General features: G+C 38.2%; 1 protein-coding gene across 6 annotated transcripts in view; it reads right to left on the reverse strand.

The window, feature by feature from the left end:
* SIPA1L1 (signal induced proliferation associated 1 like 1) overlaps nt 1-18,597 on the reverse strand; it is a 200,492-nt gene that overhangs the window by 47,877 nt on the left and 134,018 nt on the right. For all 6 annotated transcript variants that reach the window (XM_063398686.1, XM_063398681.1, XM_063398684.1 and 3 more), the window contains 4 exons: nt 14,521-14,651; nt 13,720-13,908; nt 7,379-7,553; nt 146-249 (listed from right to left, as the gene is read on the reverse strand). In XM_063398686.1, the coding sequence (XP_063254756.1) occupies nt 146-249; nt 7,379-7,553; nt 13,720-13,908; nt 14,521-14,651 (599 nt within the window). The remainder of the gene's footprint in view (nt 1-145; nt 250-7,378; nt 7,554-13,719; nt 13,909-14,520; nt 14,652-18,597) is intronic.

Raw genomic sequence — 18,597 nt, forward strand, 5'->3', positions numbered from 1 at the left:
GTGTACCTACAATCATCTGCTTTGCTCATCTCCCTGACACAGAGACAGCCACCTTTACTTTTGATTTCTTAAGGGTTTTTTGCTAGTAACAAATCAAATTTGTCATAAATACTCAATAGTTCATCTGCTTCTGAGCCCATCCTACCTGTTGCTTGTTGTTTGGAGTATATGGCAGCATAGTAGAAACATGGAACATGATTTCATAGTCCTTGTATGTTGTGTACAGAGAGTGAGTACCTGTTGAATCAGCTGCAGTTAAAGAAGACAAAATAAAAGTATTATTTTTTAAAGAAAGTTTAAAAACTAAGTTTCATTATTACTAAAAATAAAATTAGCAAAACGAGAATTTTTATTAATCCTCAATCCTAGCTGAAATATTAGCAAGAATTTATTTAGAGTTTATTCACCTGCCAGAGCAAGTGTCACATAAAGACAGCTTGTGCACACTTACACACTTTTCCCAGACAAAAATTTGTTAGGAATAGGGAATTTATACCAGACGACCCTGAAAAAAGCCTACCTAAGTGTGAAAAGTGACAACAAAGTCTGAGATTATTTTCAGGCACCACCCAATAGCTTGGAATGAAACTGAACTGTAAGGAATGTGGAAGACTTCAGAAAGGAACGCAGACAGATACTGGAAATGAATACCATTATCTCATGCATAAATAAACACCAAAGGACCTATAACACACAATAAGAACAGGACAAGTTCTCTAAATCATAAACATTAGGACTTATTAACTGTAATGAATTAACTGTAATGAAATCAGGTAGCACCTTCACTAGAGCAGCTGCTTTATGGACAGGACAGTCAAAACCCCAAACAGGATGCCAGCATGCTGATAACTGATGATGGAAAAAGCCCACAAAAATGACATTATGATGCTGGTATATTAATCTAAAGTTATCTCACCTGTTTTGGGTTCTGGCCACCCTATTTTAAAAGTTACAGAAGAAAGAGAAAGGATCCAGAAACAGGCCACAGAAATAATTAAATGTGGATGGAGAGACTTCCATGTAGAGAGAAAATGATAAAAACTAGAGTTATGAAGTTTAGAAAGACAAAAAGAGGAGGGGGATATTACTCAGTTTACAAAGTGTTGGTTTAAAACAACACTTGATTACAGACAAATTGTGAACCCGTTTTCAATTTTTTTCACTCTAAAAAGTGACTTCGAAAAATGTTCCACTAATTTTTGCGTTAACACATTTAAAGATAAAATAGTGCCTATATTCTATTATATACAACTTATGTCCACAGTGAAAAAAGCTTGCTTTCGAACACAATTTGAAAAAGAACTAGCTTTATTTATGGAAAAAAGCATTCTGGCTATTTGAAGTTATATAAACATGCTACTAAATTATATAATCCCAGCTATTTATAACAATGTATTTTTAAAAGCTGTTAAAAACTGTATCTCGGCATTTTCATTAGCAGAGAAATCATGTTACTAAGAAGATAACAGATTTGAGATTTGTGATGCATTTACAGTAACATAAATGTACAGTTTATTTACCCAGATTTTGAGTATAAACTTTGAGAAGTTTGTTCCCTGTCAGATTCAGAATAATAAAATAGAGGTAGCTTTACTGTAAGTAATACACAAAATGAGCTGTAAAATGAAATGGAAAGTTTTCTATATTATAAGCACATACAGGTTTTGCACTTCAAAATCACCTATCTATAATAAAAAGGGAATTAGAAAGAAAAGATTCCCGCAACCTAAATAATAATTTTAATAATTTAATATTAATATTAAATATACTAATTGTTTCCTTTTTAATGCTAATTAGAACAGACAGAGCTGAAAGGGGATCACAGCAGCCTCTGTCCTCTGCCTGATCTGTGCAGTGCACGCCCAAGGAGGCAGACACACCCAACGTCACAAACAGCAAAGCAACTTCAGAACAGCTTTATCTGTTAAAACGTAAATACATTAATTTGTACATCATCTTTCTGAAACAAAGCATACAAAAATATTACAAATACTTGAAAAGAGGGAAGAGCAGGTGCAAAAAGATAAGGAAGTGAGACAGGGAAAGGCAGGCCCCAAAAGAGGGGAAGGGGCTCAAAAGGTATTGGGGGAATAGAACAAAGCAATTCTGACAAAAAGTATTCTAGAACACCTACATATTTAAGCCAAACTTTCAACCTTCCTGGCAGGATTTCATTTTAGGCAGAAGAATGTTTTCTGAGAACAGCACTGATCCTGCAAACTAAATAATCAAGCTACAATCCAAATGACACATTTAATAATTCCAATTATTTCCACACACTTTACAGTTTAATGTAAAGTGTGTGGAAATAATTCTCTCTTCTCTCCTATTCATATCCAACTACCAACAGAAGTCTCTATGCACTACAGACTGCATGTCTCTCACCATTCAGCATTTCTGAAGCCCAGAATACGTTTCCTGAAGTACACCTCTGCAACTGCAGGTGTTTGCTTTAAATCAAATCCCAGCTATTGCAATAAAAGCCAAGACTGTGCACTGGAATAACATCCATCATTTCAAGGTCAAAACTGCAAGCCAGCACTGCAACCTACTTCAATTTCCTTCTATTTAACAGAGGCTTGAGGGATCTTGAAATTCATTAGCACCTTTTTACACTGAAGACATCCCCTCTGGCCAGCAGTTTATGGCATAACTATTCATGATGCTTTCCCAGCCTTGCCCCATTACTGGATTTGGCTACTTAGCTGAATAGCTGATCCTTTTCCCCTTCCATCATTAATCATCTCTAAAAATCCACCTTAGTCTTCTGTCCTTCCAATGAGTCTCAGCTATATTCACAAGGATTAACAGACTCATATTTGAAGTGGTTTTATTCTAACACCAACAGTACTCAAAACTGTGGCTGACACCACCAGCATATTGCTGACTGAATCCACAGGACTTTGTCAGCCTGCTTCTACAGCAGTTCAGCCTCTGTGCTAGAAAACGCTATAAAACCCCTTATGAGCAGAAAATCTGACTCCCTTTTTCAAAGAAAAACATCCCAAGGAATTGTAGGAAAACAAAAGGTTACACGGATAAGGCAGGACAACCATTACTACAAACTGCAGTAGGGCTCCCAATAAAAAGCATAAGAACAAATATTTTCAGAGCCTAATGTTGTTTCCCTCTATACCTTTGCTTTCTCAGCAGCTGTCAACACTTCTCTTTTGTCATACACAAGATTACACCAAGCACTCATGATCAACTTCAGTAATACTAAAGTTGTTTTCAAACAGAAATGAGGACAGAACCTTTAATTTTGTACCATAAAGAAGTATATGTGTAACACAAACGTGAGAAATGCAGATTAACTCCCTCCATCCCTATTTCTGCTTCTTAAGCAACTTAACATCTTAAGATTTGTTGGTCTCCCAACAGAAGTCTCAGACCCAAGAGTAAGTCTATCACTATTTCCACAAGGTTGGAAAGATGTTATATCGTGCAAGAAGGTAATCTATCTGTATTATTTAATTACAAACATTGGGGTTTCTTGACAACCCCTAAATGAAATGGCAATTCAAAGTCCATTCATTCCCTAAATTTTTTTATCTACTTAATAGCTTGTGGTTTTATATTCTTATGTCTGAATCAGAAGATCATGCAGTATATAAACATCTAGTACAGAAACCTACCATTATTCGCTTAGTTTATAATCTTACCAAAATGATAAATCAAAATTCCCAACTCATATTAATCAACTTCCCTTATTTCCCACATCAACCACACCACCACTCTGTTAGACACACAGTCCTCGTTACCAGGCCTAGCATTATCAAGCAGATCCCAGTTACCAATTTAAAATATTGAGAAGCAAGATTAAGTGAGGGGGGGGAGGGAAATAAAGCATGTATTACCACTGGAAAATAAAGTAAAATGTCTGAAGTTATAACTTGAAAGATCACTGTGATGTTTGTTACTTTAAAGTGATGCCCATAAGCTTCCTAGTCACTGTGGGAAAGGTGACATTTTCAAGCTCTATTTCCTATCCCAAGTCTGCAGGCTGCCAGGAGATAGACTGTTTCCCCTCTGGTAATTCTAGAAATAAACAAACAAAATTCGAAGAGCAGCATCTCTTTCACGGTGGTACTGGCAGAGATCCAAAACTAAAGCCCTTGAAGGATCCAACACACTTAAATAGGCTTTCAGTTAATAGTATGCATGAGATTCTTCCTTTTAAGGAATTAGCTCTGTTATGGACACTTATTTATTAGGACCCCAACTCTAAAAATTTCTCAGAATAACTGCTCTGAAATTGCCTTTTGCTAGAGCAACTTTACTTTTCAAAATTTGCATAAATTAGAAATATTTTGAGTATTTCCAGAGTACATATACAAATCAGCTTATCTCCACGCAGAGAAAAATCTCTTCATATCTCACATCACACAACTGCTTTCCACAGCTTGCAAAGTATTGTCAAAGGTACAGAAACTAGCAAAGCAGTCTACATAGATCTGACCTTTCTGACAAGTCAATGAACAGACATTTCTTTTTAAGCACATCTTTGCAATCAACTGTGCTGCTACTGAACAGAATTCTTGTGCAGGGAAATTTCCTGAGTAGTGAGACTGCAAGAACTATTTCAAGACAGGGCTCTCTAGCAACAGAAGAGCACAGAGCTGCAAGGTGGAGAAGCTCACTTTCTAGCTCTTTCAACAAAAGCTGTAAACCTAAGTCACCGTAAAAAACCACAATCCCCTCCTCTGCAGGTCTCTGTGCTAAGGCCAAGGCAAAAGAACGGATTACTTAGGGCAGCTATCGAAAATGTATTGCCTGCCTGTATTCTGCTCTTCACATATTCTCCACACCTGAGATGCAGCTCTTGTGACCATCTCTGGTCTTCAGCATTTCCCCTACCACAAACTGGCTTTTTTCCCCATTTCCTGTGTAGAATATGCTTTAAGTGTTTCCAAGTGCAGCTATCCAAAGAGCTGAGTGTTGTGCACCCAAACACCTTCTCTTTCAGCATTTCCATCTGTGCTTTGCACACTGGCAGAAAGGAGAACATACCACATCAAATGTTTGCTCCCATTGTTCACATTTGCTGCTGTCTAAATCTACTCAGTGAGAACTCATGCATGTAGTGTCTGTTTGCTCAGTAATCCTGCAGGCAATCTAAGCTGAAGGATTTCAGACAATTTAAGAGTTCCTAAGCAGTTCTGGCTGATGAGGTTCCACATATGTGAGTCTGTAAACCCTGACTGAAAGAAAATGTAGGAAATCCTTCATGAAAGCAGCACTTTCCACTTAGAGGATTTCCTGTCCTCTAGGACCATACTGAAGTGTTCACATAAAGACTTTTTGTATTTTTAGATACTGAATGGAACTGAGTGGGTCTATTAGGCAATGGGAAAAAGATATGCCAGCTCTCAACATGGAGAAGAAACCTTCATTACAAGAAGATAACTCTAAAACCAGGAGATATTCAGTCGACTTAAAGGTTCCATTCAACAGGTGCTAGATTGTAGTACATAAACTCAAAGCCTGACAAAATTCTTTCCTTGAATCAGAAGTAACAAGAAGGAATTCAAAACATCTCTGGAAAATTGTCCTGTTCAGAAAAAATTGCAAAACAAGTACTTAGAAGACATTTATAGCTTGCTTGGGTATATTTGAGCACATGAATCAACTCAATCATACAGCATTTACACATACTAGAAACCAGTGTGTGTGGACTGTCACTAAAATACGGGTTATTTTCCTTTTTTTTTCACATCTTAACTAACCCAGAAGAAAGGGAAGAGAGGATCTTGCCTTAATGACTGAAAGGAACAAAGTAACAAAATAAAACTAGAAGCTAAAAAAATGTTTTCTCTGTTTTGCACACCCATCTGACTTTTGACCTAGTTTATCTTTATAACCAATAAAATGACAGTTCAGAGCTGCGCAAAAGGAAAATTCACCTTGAGAATTACACATATTTCCTACAAGAGAGCTGGTGAGGGACTTTTCCCAAGGACATGTAGTGAGAGGACAAGGGGGAATGATTTTAAAGAAGGGCAGGTTTATATTATTTATTGGGAAGAAATTCTTTACTGTGTGGGAGGTGAGGCACTGGAACAGGTTGCCCAGAGAAGCTGTGGATGCCCGTCCCTGGAAGTGTTCGAGGCCAGGTTGGATGGATCTTTCAGCAACCTGCTCCAGTGGAAGGTGTCCCTGCCCATTGCTGGGGGGTTGAAAAGAGAGGATCTTTCAGGTCCCTTCCAACCCACACCTCTCTATGTGTCTATGGAGCTAAAACAAAGGGAATATCAGTACTGCACGTAAAAAAAACAGGCTTAATGTTATATGTGTGCAAAATAGGTATTAATTTAGCTTCAAAGCCAAAGGAGGCTTTAGAACCCTCTGAGGATTGATGATCAGACTGGTCAAGAATAGCCTGAGGAGATGGCAACACAATTGCTGCAGGAATTAAGGAGAGAATATAGAATGATGGAGCATTAAAGCACAGCAAGGTACTCTATTTGAGGCAGGAGACCCATGACAAGACCACAGCTTCTGCTGTACTAAAGCTGATGCATGTTTTTCAGCTTTCATGAATCAAACTCCTCATTTAATTTCCTTTGCTACAAGTGAGCAAAATAGCAAAAGATCTCCATAGGAACTGGTTAGCTCCAGTACTCAAAGAAAATGAATAAAAGACAAAATTTCCCCAAGTGATTTAAACAGGTCTACAAATTGAATGCAGCATGTGCTAACTGATAAACAGGTATTTCACATGACTGATTCCAAATGCAGGGAGTTTCTTTAATAGTTACGGTCACCTAAGATCATCTTACCACGGCATTTTGTTGCAGTATGTTTTACAGTCAGAGCTGATAACATAGCTGCCAAATTCAGTTTAATTTCCATAACTCAAAAAAGAAAAAGCACAGAGGGAGGAATACATTTGACAGGATGACTAAGACAAAACTGCCTAGAAGAAAAACTGCACGCAACAGACATCAGAAAAGCAGTATTATCAACTTTTCAAGGTGGAGTGACATAGCTGTGGTTGCAAAACATTTTGGAGACAGTCTATAAGTGCACCACTAAAAAAAGAAAAAAAGACATACCAGCTATATTTATTAGCCTTTAGACAACACACTGATGATAGATTTGCAATATCAATAACTGTTCCATAATTACTGGTTTCTTGTTGTAGCTTTATTGATAATTTCATACCAAATTAGTTCAAAAATCCAATTATTATCAGAGTTGAGAGACCATATGAGAACAGTTACATTACACACGTGCTCTGCTTTCACTTATATTAAGCAACTGCCTTCCTACAGCAAAGATGTTATTTTTAAGAACTCTCTTCAAAAAGGCAGTTAGCAACCGTATCGAGCATTTTGTTCACCTAAGAGGAAAAAAAAAAAGAAAGAAAAAGTCTTACTTTTTGTATCCAGCTGAGCTCGGTACTTGTCAAATCCCTTGAGTCGAACTCGCTCTCCCAAGAGCTGAAGAAACTCCTCAAAGGCTGGACCTGCTGATTCATTATTATACATTTCCTCTTCTGTGCTTTGCCCAGCTTTGCAGTACATGATACCCACTTTAAGTTGGTAACTTAACTGCAAAAGGAAAAAAGATCAAAATTTTATGTGTACACCAAGTGATGAAGCAACTTATGCACTGAATTCACTTCTCACATTTTCATAAACCCATAATTCACAAACAAAAAAAAAACTTATATTCAGTCTAATTTCAAAAGTTAGTCCAGTTCCAAATACTCTCATTGTTTTCTATTGTAACTGCCTTGATGAAGGCAGATTTAATCTGAAGATGTCAAAATGCTGTCTGAAGTGAAACAAACATGAATGTTGCTTATTTCCAGGAGGACAACACCTCAGCTTGCGAGTGAATGTCTAACACTGAGCCACAGGGAAGGGCTGGCTGAGCAATGGCAGGAGCCTGACCCTCCCTCAGGCTGTACCACGGCTGCCGTCCCATGCCAAGCCTTCCACGCAGAAGGGTAGGGCACATCCTGTGCTTGTTTCTTAAACAAGTGAAAAAAAGAACTCTCTCTCATTTCAAAGAGAAGATAGAAAATATTCACCTGTTAGCACATTCATCTGTTAGCAATGATGAAAGACTCCACAGCACTCAGTTGGTCCTCCCTGACTTAAGTGTGATGATAGTAACAAAAAACCCCAGCTAAAGTGAAAAATGTTGGTCATACCTTGAAGGTTCTATTTACTACCATAGCTCCTCAAATACACTTGTGCTTTTTGTTTCCATTTTCCCTCTAATTTGGCAATTGATGTTCCTAACACAGCAGAAGCTGAAGATGTAAATAAAGTAATTTTTTACCCAACTATAATTTTGATTCTTCAAAGCAAACTGTTCCTACCAACTCCAAATTGATACACATACACAAAAAAAGGGGTACACTGGCATCATTTACATCTGGACTACAGATAGACAAGTTACAGAAGGGAAGAAAGCAGCATCCACAGCTATTTGCTGCTGTCTCCAAAACCAATTTCACAGGCAGGAACTCTGATTGAAGGAGCACAAGGGAGAGCCTTGGTGTTTATGCATGTAATTAATCTGGTAGAAATGCATCCTTATTGCCCAGTAAATAATCTTTCCTTCCACACATGAATTTTTGCAGAGGCTCTGACTCAAATAAACACCAACCATACATGCCACAATGGAATCGTAAGAAAATCTATCACAACTGGCATGAGATTTACAAGTTTGGGCTACAAATTCGTGGGAAGTAAAAACAGTTATTTGCAACAGCACTGGAAGCAAAGTTATCAGAATATACTGTAATTTGCTCTCAGAAGATTCTATCCCAAGCCATGAGGCAAAAGATTTTGAACTTGCTAGGACAATGTGGACATAAAACAAAACTGAAATTCAGTAATTTTAACCTATTATATTTATGGTGGGATAATTTAAAGGCCCTCAGAAGTAGTCCTACTCTGTCTCTAAGGAAAGTAAATTTTAAAATTTAAAACCTCTGGAAATCGCTACTTTACTGTCTTCTTCCTTTACTACCAAGAATAAATGATGATGGGGATAAAGTATTAGCAGCAGGAAAACAAGGAAGAAAAAGAAGAGTAAAGATAACCTGGCTTGTTTTCTCAGCTGAAGAAGTCATTATATATAATAAGTCACAGTTCTAGGCTGCTTCTTTTTTCCCCATGACCAAATATTCCTTATTTATCATTTGACACACTGACTTGCATCTTATAAACATGTCCAAATGTCTTATGACAAAACTCAAGTACAGCACAAAATCATGCAATGGTTTGGGTTGGAAGCACCTTAAGGATCATCTAGTTCCTGATGTCCTGACATGGGCAGCAGGAACACTTTCTGCTAGACCAGGTTGCTCAAATCCACATCCAACCTGACTTTTAACACTTTCAGAGATGGGACATGCCCAGCTTGGCAATCTGTTCCAGAGCCTCCTGCTGACATGTGGTGAGGCAGGAAGAGTGGTGGGAGGTGGCACTGCTGCTGTTCTTGCCCCAACATCTGCCAGCACTTTCCATACCATCAGTAACAGCTCCTGTCTGGGACCATTCAGGCATCTTCTGCCCAGCTGTGCCTTCTCCAGTCCCACAGAAACAGGATGGATGCAAGTGCTTCATGGAACCACAACACTTCAGCTGTACTGCTAACTACAACAGCTTCTAGTACTTTCACTTAAAGAAATTAGGACAAAGAAAATTATTCTCATGAAGCACACTTGTACTATTTAATCTTCAACTTCAGGTGAAGGAAGTATTTTCAAGGGCATAAACATAAATGGGATCTGCAGCACCAATGAGCAAGCAAACAACTGTGCTTTATTGCTTTGAAAATGTAAGCCTAAGAAACTAAACAAGGACTATGCAAAGAGCAGGACGTGCTTTCCAGTTGTGTTCTTAGATTTGCTAATCTTTGAAAAAAACAAAGTTTCCTTAAGGACAACACAAATTGGCATTTCTGAATCAAAAAGAGCAGATCTGGAGAAAGGCATGCAGTCCCCATTATTAGACCACCTTCTGAAAAACCTACAGTCCTCAGAAGAGTATTAACTACAAGAAAAAGCTAAAAAAAAGCTGAAGTATGAATTCTGTTGCAGTTAAAACTACTAAAGTAGCATCTTCATTTTAATAATCTGAAAGTATTTACATATTCATATATGTGGGAAAAGTGCACTTGAGGTATTTATCTAGCACCCAGTCAAGACAGCAGAAAGTATATCTTGGATTTAACCAGTCAGCAAGTTTATACTATGAACAGGAATTATATTAAAAACCAAGTGACATTTCACAGTATTTCTGTGAATGAGGAATTGCCATAAAGATTAGCTTCAACTGAAATAAATTGCCCTAATATTCAAATTTTTAAATCATATTTGGAAGCAAACTTACAGTAACCTACCATGAGCTCTGCATTCAAGACAAAGATTAGTAGATGGTGATTAGCAAAGAAGCTAGTGCAGCCCTAGGAAATTACTGGATTGCTGTTTAACACTGAACCATTCAGATGGATGCATTTTAATAAATCCAATAAAAGAACAGCTAGGTGACAAGCAATGTGGACCATATGTACGAACACCAGATGTTACCACTCTAGCAATCTAAGAGGAAGTAAGGAATGAGCAACTTTCACATACACCACCAGTACAAAACTAGGGCAAGAAAAATATTCCCATTCTAACACTGAATGACATATGCAGATATTGAAAGAGTAGAAGAGGCAGAGCTCAGCCATAAGAGTGATATGAAATGCAGAGAAAATATGTTGCAGTGAAAGACTTGAAAAGTGCAATCTGTTTAGTTTATCATAAACAAGACCAACAGATTATATAATCACTGCATACAAAAACCTTTGCTGAAAAAATAAATCTCACACCAAAATGACTTTTAAGATGTACCAGAGAAAAATATCAGAAGTCTTAAAGCTGAAGGCAGATAAATTTAAACGAAGTAGTGTAAAATCCTAAATATGAAAACAAACAGCTGCTTTAAGACCTCACTCAAACATAAAAAAGACATCTTATTCTAATGAAAGCTGATGCATACAAATTTGGCTCAGTGAAGAGACTCCTGGGTGAAATTTAATGGCTAAGTCAGGCTAAGGTGACTTTACAATCTTAACTCTTAAATTTACAAAAACATTTTATCTGCTGTATCAAACAGGCACCTGCTCATGCTGTAATGAAACAGTGTGACACTCAGCAAGACGAAATGATCAACATTCTGTGTACTTAATTAGTAGAGCAGCTGCTACCCAATTTTTGTTAGCTTAGAATTGAAAAAATGCAGCTTCTAATTAGTACAGAGTGTACTTATCTTTTTTGGCTAGAAGTGTCAAACTGTTTCATTACCATAAAAACAGAAAATACTTTGATGCAGATAATAAAAATTTAACTATCACTTGCCCTTAATGATTTTCAAAAGCTTAAGTATTAGAAAGCCATACTTTAGGAGCTTAGTAACATCTAGGATGTGAACTACAGATAATTTAACCTCCGAGTTTTGTTAGATGTCAGGGAATCATAGAGTGGTTTGGATTGGAAAGGGAATCTTAAAGATCATCCAGCTCCAATCCCCCCGCCACAGGCAGGGACACCTCTCACTGAACCAGGCTACTCAGAGCACCATTCAACCTGGCCTTGAACACTTCTAGTAATGGGGCATCCACAGCTTCTCTGGGCAACCTGTTCCAGCCCTCACCACCCTCACAGTCAAGATTTTTTTCCAGTACTACTATAAACCTAATCTCTTTCAGTTTGTCCTGTCACTCTGTGCTCTTGTTCCTCTCTCTCTTTCTTACAGGCTCCCTTCAGGTACTGGAAGGCCACCATTACATCACCCCAAGCCTTCTCTTACAGGGTGAACAACCTCAGTTCTCTCAGCCTTTCCTCACAGCAGAGGTGCTCTATCCCTCTGATCATGTTCATGGCCCTCCTCTGGAGTCCCTGCAGCAGGTCCCTGTCCTTGCTGTGCTGGCACCCAGAGCTGGGTGCAGCCCTGCAGGTGGGGTCTCAGCAGGGCAGAGCAGAGGGGCAGAATCCCCTCCCTGGCCCTGCTGCCCACGGGGTTTGGATGCAGCCCAGGACACGTTTGTCTCTCTGGGCTGGCAGTGCCCACGGCTGGGTCATGTCCAGCCTCGCACCCTCCGGCACCCCCAAGTCCTTCTGGGCAGGGCTGCTCTCACCCTGTTTAGCCCCCAGCCTGTGAATACCAGAGGTGCAGCACCCAGGTGCAGGACCTTGCCCTTGGTCATCTTAAACCTCATGAGATTCCCATGGAGCCACTCCTTGAGCTTGTCCACACCCCTCTGGATGGCATCCCATCATTCAGGTATGGCAACTGCAGCACTCAGTTTCCTGATTTTCTGAGGGTGCACTCAATCCCTTTATCTGTGTCATTAATGAAGGTAATTAGTCCCACTATGGACCGGAGATACACCACTTGTCCCTGATGTCCACTGTGACTGAACCATTGACTATTACCCTTTAGATGCAACCATCCAACCAATTCCTTATCCATCCAATAGTCCACTCATCAAATCCATCTCTCACCAATTCAGACAGAAGGATGTTGTGGGGGACCACGCCCAAGGCTTTAGAGAAGTCCAGTATCTGTAATCCCTCCCTTGACCATTGGTGAGTTACTCCATCACAGAAGGCCACTGGGTTGGTCAGGCAGGATTTGTCCTTGCTGAAGCTGTGCTGGCTGTCTCAAATCCACCTCCCTGTCCTCCATGTGCCTTAGCACAGCTTCTCGGAGGATCTGTTCCATGAGTTTCCTAGGCACACAAAGGAGGCTGCCAGGGTGGTGGTTCCCAGGGAATCTTCCTTTCCACCCTTTTTTTAAACTTTGGTACAATGTTTCCCCTCTTCTTTAGTCTTCCAGGATTTTCCCTGACTGCTATCACTTCTCAAATACCATGGAGAGTGGCTTGGCAACTACATCAGCCAATTCCCTCAGCACTCAGGGACGCATCTCATTGTGTCCCACAGACTTATGTACATCCAGGTTTATCAGGTGGTCATGAACATGATCTTCTCTTAGAGTGGGAGGGAACCAGTTCCCGTCCTGGATCCATCCACTCCAGAGGCATGGAAAGAGAGGTGCCAGTGAGGACTGACGCATGCACACAGCTATAAAATGTCACTACTGAAGTTCATAACATTCACTTCAGTCAGGGACTTTCATTTTGCTAAGTCTAAGCTGTAGCGCTGATGAGCCTTGGTTCCATCTTTCAAAAACCAGGAGACTATCACCTCATTAAAAATTATTTATACGAAGAAAGCCTTAGAATATTTTGTCATGTAGTTTGTTCCAGGAGAAAGGAAAAAAAGAACACCAACAAAATGAAACAAGACAGGCAGCGCCCTGGTCATGGTTTAGCCAATGCAGTATTACGAAGAAACATTTAGCACCATGGGAGACTTCTCTTCTTAGTAAAATAGCAACTTTGGAAAACAACAATGCAGTCTCTTTTAAAGGAAATTTAAATGAACAACTGCCATAATATTAAACCAAAACTCTAGGCTACCTTGAGAAATGAACTTCATTTCATACATCCCAAATATTTTGCAAAAGTTGGGGTAAATAAAAACATAACTCTCCCTACAGATGACAAGTGTAAATGAGGCATTTCAACAGACTGACTCTAATCATATAAAAGCTAAAATCATATAAAGCTAAAAGATAACTTTCCAACTAATGGCAATAATCTGAGATCAAGATCACTTGTTTAATTCCATAACTCTGCACATACCCCTTGCTCATCAAGCTTCATAAGCTGTTCTGTGACTTTTGGAGTGTTGAAGGCCAGCCTTAGGCAGTGGATATTCAGCTCTGGAACCACATACTCCAGCACTTCTTTTAGGGGAAGTCCCCTGGCTGTGCAATGCTTTGCAGTAGAAGGGATGGCATCTTCCAGCACAGAGCCTCTTAATGTCATGAGCTATGCATTGGAAAGAAAAACACACACATACTGAATTATGCACTGAGACTGACTAGCAACAGCAGGGGAACTAAACATACTATTTTTCCAATTCTCAGCAGAGACCAAGGACTTTAAGGAATTTCTGCTAGCATGAGACCAACACTGATATACAAAATGTCACTCACTGATAACAATAATCAGACTGTTTCAAATGATTCATCAGATTTAAGTTTTACAGGAAACTACTAACTGGAAAAATTAACATTATTATACTATTTCTATAGTATAGAGCATTTAAAAGTAAAAAGCACATTTCTCAGGTCTACCCACTGCCACATAAAGAAGTGAACAAAGCAGTTTCCCTCCTCTTTCCTTGCTTCTAGCTAATATAGCTCCTGTAAGTTTCTCAAGACTTAACCAAAACAACCTTCAGCATTTCCTCTGTAATGGATATTATGGAATAACTCACACATATTCTGTGCCAGATGAACACGTAGCATAATTCTGCCAGGAGGTTCCTGGATTATACAGAAATCTATTACCAATCCTGAAAAGCACATAATCCCCATACATTGTACCTGTGTTGCCTGCTCACTATCCCTCTTTTCCTACCCTCCCTGAACTGCTTACCTCACTGGTTCTGAATATGATCCGGTAGTTGTACTGAGGTCCGTTTTCTTTGATTTCCTCTGGCTTCTCTCTTCTTATACTCACAGCTACCGGACCCAGGTTCTCATCTGCCCCAAAATAGTTCCAGTGTTCTTGTATATAAGAAAAAAAAAAAAAAAAAAAAGTCTGTCTTACTTCTTATACCTCAACTATATTTTCATGCTTGGTTGTGACACTGGAAATAAACTGCCAGGTCCATGGAGTCAATAAGAACATGCCCTTCAAGTGGTACCAGGATGTCATTTTTGTGCTCCACTTCTCTCATGAGCCTCTTTTATACAAAAGGGCAGAAATTCAACACGGCATCTTTGCTTAAATAGGCCCAAAAGAGGATACACCTCTTACATCAGCTTTTATATTGCCATCTGTTTCATTCACGTTGAATTAAATAAGTACAACCAATTTCCCCCCTTAAAAATAAAAAGAAGGAAGCCAAATGTACCAAAGTGGGAAATTCAACAACCTGTGTTAAAATAGAAATGTCAAACAACTGTACTTAGCAAAGGATGTAAATTATTTATTTTTGTTTGACTGTGTTTTGCTTTTTCCAGATGTTACTCAGTTCTATAATGGGAAAAACTGATGAGGCTGAAAAAGAAGTTAAAGTCTTGTTCACAGTAAAACTATCAAATCACAGAAAAACAAAGCACAAGAATAAAATGGCCAGCATAAATACTGAACAGTGAAGTGTTCAACAACCCATAAAGTGCTAAGAGTTCAGTTGAAAACCAGTCTAGTGGGGAAGGCAGTAGAGAGGAGAATACAAGATTGGTGAAATCACTCACTAGCTGAACAGCAGACTCACTGAAACATTTCTATATTCATCTAACTACAGACACGTAAAGCCAAGCTTTACACGAAAAAAAGTTTGAAAAGCACATTTAAAAAATCAAAGCTCAACAATTTTAGAGACTGGTGTTGAAGGCTTTTCTATGGAACCTTTTGAGCATTACAAACTATCTTGACTGATGACAGAGGTATATCACCATTAATGCAGCAACATAAACAAAGTTGCACCTATTTTAAGTGACTGCTGAATTTAAACATACATTCCATAAAAGAAAATTTAAGAGAAAAGTCAAAGAATAGGAGTCAAACGTTGTACAAGAAAAATAAGTCCCATGTCATCACTCTCCATAAGCTGCATATATGAATGAATTTATGCATGACAAAAAAAGAAAGTTAGAACTCCCTGAAAACTCAACAATTCAAAGAAATGCAAAATTCAGTGGCATAAGAAAGAGATGTAACTGCCCTGACAGGACATTTAACCATATTGCCTTTACTACATACAGACTACTTGTTATTCTTAAAACAACCATAATTTAAAATAAGAACTTTAGGAGCAGTCTAATATGAGCTACTCTACTATAGAGATAAAATGTAAACTATTTTAACACCATCATCAGGAACTGCATCTTTGAAAATAATAAAAACAGATATTGAAATACACTCCATCTAAAGTGAATGGCAATCATTTTTCCAATTATTGTTAAAGATTTGGGAGCCTCGTTTTCTACTGTAATTCTTTTCAAACTTATACTTACTGGTTCTTGCAAAATCTCTCTCCAATATACTAAGTGTTTTCACACAGCTGTCCAGCACTTTAAGCCCTTGAGGGCTTTACTCAAGTCCCCAGTGTCTGGTATTTTATTATGCTTCACTCACTGTATTCTGTTTAAGATTTCAGAGCATGCAAGACATAAAAGAAACATGCTTGCAGCATTAGAAGCATGGTAGAAGCATGCTTTCTACCAAATTCCTCTGCAAGCCATGAAAAGCCAACACTCTAAAAAAAGGTAATTAAAATTCAAAATTCTTTTACTATCTTGTGGAATATTGTGTAAACAGTGTTATTAAACTTTAAGTGGTTGAACAGTGAGTGGGGAAATCTCTAATAAAATAATTATCTATATAAGTCTAATTACGTTTTCATGCTAGTCCACAGATATGAGCCCTGTAAATGCTAGAGATATTCTGTTGTTCAAAATTTCAAATCATCTTACTAGCACCCTAGTCTTTCTTCCTCCTGCATTAAGTAGCTTGAGTTTTTTTCAGGATGTTTATAGCTCACCAAACAGTTTATGGCAGACAAGGTCAATGCAGAAGCAGCACAGTCTTGGAGAAGGATTAATTTTTGAATCTGTATATTACACAGCTTCCAAAACCTGAGATGACTTGGCCATCTCCACACTAAACTGCTTAGTGACTTGGAAACAGTGATGTGGCTTTGCTTTTATAACAGAAAAACTAAAGAAAAAAGATATGGTGGTCATGCATTCTAGACAGGTCCAAACAATTCATCAGTTTTCTGTATTGACAGCCACACAAAACTGGTGTAAAACTGATGGTAAAACTTGTGTACCCTGCAACCACTCTAGCCTGCAATTCAGATAGAGAATTTCCTCAGAAGAAATTATTCTACATGTTGAAAACACATTTAAGAAGGGTGGCAAGAGGAATGTTTCAAACTGTATACACATACACAAAACACAAAATACACATACAATTCTGTATCATTTGATTACGCTTTTTAATTAGCTCCTATTGATTTGGAAAAATGCATGAAATAGTGTGTAACTTCACACTTCTCTGCTAAGAGAAAATGTCTTTTATTCTCTTTTCCTTCAGTCTGCACTGGGCTGGGTCTTTCTTGCTGTCCTTTGCACATACTTTGCCCTCTCCTCTACTCACATTTACTACTGGGTTGTTCATTCTTTACCTTCATCTTCATTCTTTCTCCTCCCCTAAACTCCATCCCTGTATTCATTCTGCAAGCTACAGAATATATCCCTGTACCTGACTACTTTTCCTTCTGGTACAGTGTCTTGTACTTCCACCTGATTTTCCCTTAAATTCTGACTTGACTTACACCCAACAAACTTCTCTTTCCAGTGCAGGAAAAGAAGTAGCAGGATTAAAGTGCAAAAAGCTTAATATCCAATATAAAGGCATAATGAGTTGTTTTATTAGGAAAACAAGGGCTATGTCACAATTATAACCAAGAACTTGATGTCAAACATGAATACCTTGGAAGACAGCTTATTTCTCCACACCACACAGAGGCTAATTGGAAACAATGTCTCTCAAACTTGACATTTAATCTAAACTGCTGAAAAATCATTTAACAAACAGACAACTAGGACAACTAACAGCAGATAGTTATTTAATTTATAAATTAATTTATAAATCCATACCAAGAAAAAAAGACTTGACTGTAGCTGGTCATTAAAATAAACTATACATACTTTTTAAAATAGTTAAATATTTATCATATAACTCAAAAGATATTTCCTGTGAAAGAATCAAAGCTGAAATACTTATTTTTCTCACAGATATTTATTGGTTTCTTTTTCAAAGGAAATCCATGTAAATGCACTTGATTTTAACCAAGAAAGTTCCTTTATGCTTTCATCATATTTCTCTTTAGATACCATATCCAACTGATATTCTGTGTAATCGGACTAGAGATAAAAACTCCAAACATTTCTCTTCTGAATAAACTCGCATCAAGCGTTTTCCTCTAGCTCGGCATTCACAGCACAGGAAAACCCTGCCCAGTGGTTCTGTGGAGACAGAAGGGCAGGCAGCACTTTGGGAGCTCTACAAGTCTAGCCACATACTTGAAAGGCACCAACTCTTGGATGGAATATGCAGCAATTTAAAGCATTAGGGCAAAGGGTATTTTTACTGGCTGCCAACACTTAAAGGAAAGCTGACCAACAGCTCATTTGTTATAAAACCAGTTGAGGAAACTATTTACTTCTCCATCAAGCCTTTCATTCTAAGCCATTAAGTAAAATTTGTCCTAAATGGCAACATTAGCAACTACTGCATGAAGAGGATGGAAGAGAAACAGATGCTCTTAGTTCTTTCCATGAGAACTGTAATTCCCAGATGCAATTATGGGGACAGAAAACAGACTGCTCCTCTGGAGTGATATGCTCTCTTTTCTGAACTGCACTTGGACAAGCTGATGGAAACAAATTTTTCTCTGTGATTTTAATATTGATTATAAATAAGTCTTTAATACACATA

Source organism: Prinia subflava, chromosome 5 (genome assembly GCF_021018805.1).
Source record: "Prinia subflava isolate CZ2003 ecotype Zambia chromosome 5, Cam_Psub_1.2, whole genome shotgun sequence".
Taxonomy (NCBI): domain Eukaryota; kingdom Metazoa; phylum Chordata; class Aves; order Passeriformes; family Cisticolidae; genus Prinia; species Prinia subflava.